The sequence below is a fragment of the Pungitius pungitius genome, chromosome 3 (genome assembly GCF_949316345.1).
Source record: "Pungitius pungitius chromosome 3, fPunPun2.1, whole genome shotgun sequence".
Classification (NCBI taxonomy): Eukaryota; Metazoa; Chordata; class Actinopteri; order Perciformes; family Gasterosteidae; genus Pungitius; species Pungitius pungitius.
In genome coordinates this window covers 29,877,202-29,882,126 of record NC_084902.1, presented here as the reverse complement: position 1 = coordinate 29,882,126, position 4,925 = coordinate 29,877,202, and the positions used below count along the sequence as shown (strand labels likewise).

General features: G+C 52.4%; 1 protein-coding gene across 1 annotated transcript; it reads left to right on the top strand.

Annotated features, from left to right (window-relative positions):
* Positions 1 to 536: 536 nt before the first annotated feature.
* LOC119220661 (inhibin beta B chain-like) lies at positions 537 to 3,925 on the top strand. Its single transcript, XM_037476812.2, has 2 exons — positions 537 to 1,188; positions 2,668 to 3,925. The coding sequence occupies exons 1-2, from the start codon at positions 810 to 812 to the stop codon at positions 3,462 to 3,464; spliced, it is 1,176 nt and encodes a 391-aa protein (XP_037332709.2). The 5' UTR covers positions 537 to 809; the 3' UTR covers positions 3,465 to 3,925.
* The last annotated feature ends 1,000 nt before the right edge of the window (positions 3,926 to 4,925 follow it).

The following is a 4,925-nucleotide window of genomic DNA, read 5'->3' as shown; positions in this document are numbered from 1 at the left end:
GTTTTTTATACAATTGTTTCTTTATGAAACAAGATGAGCAAATAAAGTATGAGATATTAACTAAAGTAAAAACATTAAATTGAATCTTCATCATATGTCTTAATACTTTTATGGAGTAAATACTGGACGTGAAGGAGTACTGTGTCTCTAGTATACTTGTACTTGTCTTACACGCAGGGTGGTTCGGTTTGAACCCCTCTCCGGGATCAACCCCCCCCCCCCCCTCCTGCCCCCCCTCCTGCCCCCTGGCCCCGCCCCGCTAAATATAAAACTTTTCGGTGTGGCGGCTCCGGGTGTCAGACGCCAGAATGGAAACGTTCCTCCCTGGCTCAGCTCCTCCTGCTCCTCCTGCTCCTCATCTTCTTCGCTGCGCAACGGCACTCCGGCAGCACCGCGCCGGGACCCGAGTGAACCGGGTCAGAGAGTGAAAGCACCGCACGGGGGTCGCTGGATGATCCGGGACTGTTTCTGTGGAATAACCCGACGTGCCGGAGTGATGCAGTGAAGCCGCTCCGAGCGCCACAGAGTCCGGAGGACACCTGGAGGACCGGAGGACACCTGGAGGACCGGAGGACACCTGGAGGACCGGAGGCCGAGTTACCGGAGGGACCCGCGGTGGCAGCGAAGACTCCTGTCTTCCTGATGGAACCCGTTACGCACGGAGAGCGCTCGCGGCTGCGCGCATCTTCTTCTTGACCTGAACTTGAGAAAAGAAGAATAAGGGAGAAAGAGACAGAGACACACAGAGAGACAGAGACACACCCACAGAGACAGAAAGAGACACAGAGACAGAGAGACAGAGAGAGAAAATGAGGAGTCGCCTCCTTGGACTGGCTCTCCTCCTCGCGGGCTGCGCGCTCTCCTCCCGCTGCTCTCCTCCCGGCACCGCGCCGGAGGCGCACTCGGAGTCCCAGGACACGTGCACGTCCTGCGGCGGCGGGGCCGCGCAGCTGGACGCGCACTTAATGGATGCCGTGAAGAGGCACATCCTGAGCCGTCTGCAGATGCGCGAGAGGCCCAACATCACGCACGCGGTGTCCAGGGTCGCCATGGTGACGGCGCTGCGCAAGCTCCACGCGGGAAGGCTGCGCAAGGACGGCCGGATGGAGATCCCCGACCTGGACGGGCACGCGAGGAGAAGCGAGGAGATGGAGGAGAACTCCGAGATCATCAGCTTCGCCGAGAGAGGTGGGTGGAGGAGAGGAGGAGGAGGAGGAGGAGAAGGAGGAGGCCATGTTCAGATACAGATGTTCATAGACATTTGTTCATATACAGATGTTCCTTGACAGAAATTCAGATACAGATGTTCAGATGTCCATAGACAGTTGGTCATATACACGTTTGTACACATTTATATGCAGATGTTCTTAGACAGATGGCCATATACAGATGTTGATATTCATCATCATATCAACATGTTGCACTTTGTCCTGAATAAAGAGGAACTCTGATTCGTGATATTTAATAACGAGGAATTAAGAAGTCCTCAGGACACTGGTTCAGTCTGAGGAAACGCTGATGTTCACCAGATGCTACTACAAAATAAAAGCCTGTGCACACACAGGTTGGAAGTTGTTTACGGTTTAATCAGAGGGCTTTTATTTGTGTGACGTCTGCTGCAAACAGGATGTCACCTGAAGGATGAAGAGCCGTCTCTTGTCTTCTCCTGTTTGTTGACCACGAACTGCTGTGCCCACGCGTCCATGTTGCTGAGTGTGTGTGTGTCTGTTTGTGTGTATTCTGAGAAGCCTTCAAGGGCCTCTTGTGATCTTCATCGCGTGGTGGATGAAGAAGACCATGTGCCCACTTGGACTGACTATTTAAATACGATATCTAAGTATTTTATTTGTTTTTTTATTCTACATGTTAAATAAGGAGCGTTTTTAAACTTAATTTAATGTCTGTCATCATGTCACCATTTATAGATGACACAACGTTTGTTTGGTTCTTTGGGGGAAATTCTTGCGCAAACAAACGCATTTAATATTTCCATGTTTTCAGAAACGTCTTTGAGGAATTGTTCAAGGTATTCTTGCCCTTAGAAGTGGAACCTTCAGAAGGAGAAACATCTTCCTCTGAACCTTCTCATTCTTCTCAGGCTGCAGACTAAATTTAGCTCCTCATGAAGGGTGAATTTTGTTTTATTTATCGCTCACTAAACATGCGTCAGAGCAGAGAACCCAGAGCTAAATATTTGTCTGGGTCTCCCGGCTGGTTGCCACAACCGCCCAATTACCCAGGATCCCCCTGGGCTCCTCCAGGCTTTGATCGCCGCTCACCTGTGAGACGTGTGAGCTAATGGCTAGCTTTGATGCTAACGAGAACTCTAGGTCATCCGGTCCGGTTCTTCTTCTGTGGTTGAGGATTTAACAACTAAGGAGGCAAAGTTAAGACCAAAGCGTTATCATTAGGGGGGGGGGGGGTGGAGTCAGGAGCCTCGCAGGCTCTAAAAGATCTGACCTCCCCCCACGTTTGTATATAAGCCGGGGGGGGATTTAGGTGAGCATTAATCAGACCCCCTTCAATGCAGAGTCTTTGAACCGTCTTAAGTCCCGCCTCTTTTTCAAATTTTGGCCGTTTCGAGGGCCAAGGGGCTCCCCCCCCCTCCACCGTCTCACTTTACCACCTCCCCCTCCTCTGCTAACCCCACCTTTTCCTGCTCCCCAGACGACTTGGCGACGTCGAAGTCCAGCCTGTTCTTCCTGGTCTCCAGCGAGGGGAACCAGAACCTCCAGGTGACCCAGGCCACCCTCTGGCTCTACTTCAAGCTGCCGTTGCCGCCCGCCCCCTCGGAGGCCCGCCCCCGCCGCAAGCTGACGGCCAAGGTGTACTACCAGGAGCCGGGCCCGGGCAGCCGCTGGGACCTGGTGGAGAAGCGGCTGGAGCTGAGGCGCAGCGGGTGGCACACCTTCCCGCTCACCGAGGCCCTGCGCCTGGCCTTCCAGAAGGGGGAGCGCCGCCAGAACCTGGACGTGCGCTGCGAGGGCTGCGAGGGGGGTGCGGGGGCGGCGGCGGCAGCGCCGGTCCTGATGGACCGCGACGCAGACGAGTCTCACCGGCCCTTCCTGGTGGTGCGGGTCCGGCGGTCCGACCCCGGCCACCGCATCCGCAAGCGGGGGCTGGAGTGCGACGGCAGCAGCAGCCTCTGCTGCCGCAAGCGCTTCTACATCGACTTCCGCCTCATCGGGTGGAACGACTGGATCATCGCGCCCTCGGGGTACTACGGGAACTACTGCGAGGGGAACTGCCCGGCCTACATGGCGGGCGTCCCCGGCTCCGCCTCCTCCTTCCACACGGCGGTGGTCAACCAGTACCGCATGCGTGGCATGAGCCCCGGGTCCATGAACTCCTGCTGCATCCCCACCAAGCTCAGCACCATGTCCATGCTCTACTTCGACGACGAGTACAACATCGTCAAGCGGGACGTGCCGAACATGATCGTGGAGGAGTGCGGCTGCGCCTGAAACAAATATTTATGGACCCTGCACGAAACAACTTGTACATATATTTATGTCTGCTGATGTGTTTTCCTTTATCTGCTCCGTCAAAGGGGCCTGAAGAGATCTCCTGCCTTTGGAGAACAGCCCGTGAGGTCCTTCGTTAGACATCTGTGAGATAGAGACGACGTTTGACTTCCTGCCTGCGGTGAAGGAGGCCCCGCCTCTTTTAGATAGGCGGCTTTTTCTTAGAACCCGACCCGAGGAGCCGCACTGGAGAAACTTCACCAACGTAAAGCACTTCGAACCAGGAGTCATATCCACACGGCGTCCTCAGAGGACGCGTTCCAATGCGAACCCACCAGGAGGGAGACAGGCTAGAGATACTCTGAGGTCAAAGGTGGACATTTAGATGATTAATGTTGAGGTTTAACTATGGGGGGTTGACTTCTACTATTAGACTTCTTCAGGCTCTAATACGTGAGCTTCAGGTTCAAAGGTTTGATTGGAAGCCTTAAAGGTATCAACAGGTACAGAACCTCCAGAGCGATGCCACACTTTGACTGAAACGCCTTCAGTCCCACGGATGGAAATAAGTGAGAAACTATGCAATGTACAGAATTTATCACCAATACCTGCTGGGGGGGGGGGGGGGGGTTAGAGATGAGTTTTTTGTTTCTTCTAACACACCTCTGTGGTGTTACTTTACTCTCGTTTTTAGGGGGCGGGGTCAGAACAATCAATCAAGTGCGGAAGGTGGCACACCTGTACGAATATCGATGAGTAATTATGAGTCAATAACAAGGCGTTTTACCTTTAAACTCAGAGTAGTTGGTTTTCATAATAAAAGCATCCAGACTCTTTATTTGCATCGACTTGTGAAAACCGGCGTTTGAATCCCGTCTCGTCGGCGTTCTTTGGTTTTTGTTTCTGCAGGAATAAAAGCCGATGACGCAATCATCGACTTAAGAGTGGAACTCAAAAGGAGGCCAACCGTGACCCAGTTGGGATTCTGGTCTAAATTGACCCGGTCCCAGTGGAGCCTCCCATTCGGCACCGAGACACACTTTTTATTTTCGGGTGGTGTCGTGGCCGAGCTCCTGGAATCACTCGCCAACGGCTGGTGGAGTATTTTGCACTTGTGGCGGGGGCAAGGGGGGGGAGGGGATGTAGGGGGGCGGGGGGGTAAAAAGAAGCAAGCTAAAAAGCAAAATAAAATAATCCGCCATTGAAAAAAAAGATGTTATTTTTATAGAAGCAAAAATCAAATGGAGCTGTTGAAAAGGTGAAGATGGTGGAACCAAAGATCTGTGGACGAAAGAGGTTCAATCAATAACAAATAATCACCTTCATCTCTGCTTCGTCTTCCTCGTTGGTGCTTTAGAAGCACAGCGGATCTCTGTACTATGAACATACAAACACGCTTTTCAGATGCTGTGTTCTTTGTAATTGTTACAAAAATAAATTTCTTATTCTGATGGTTTTTGT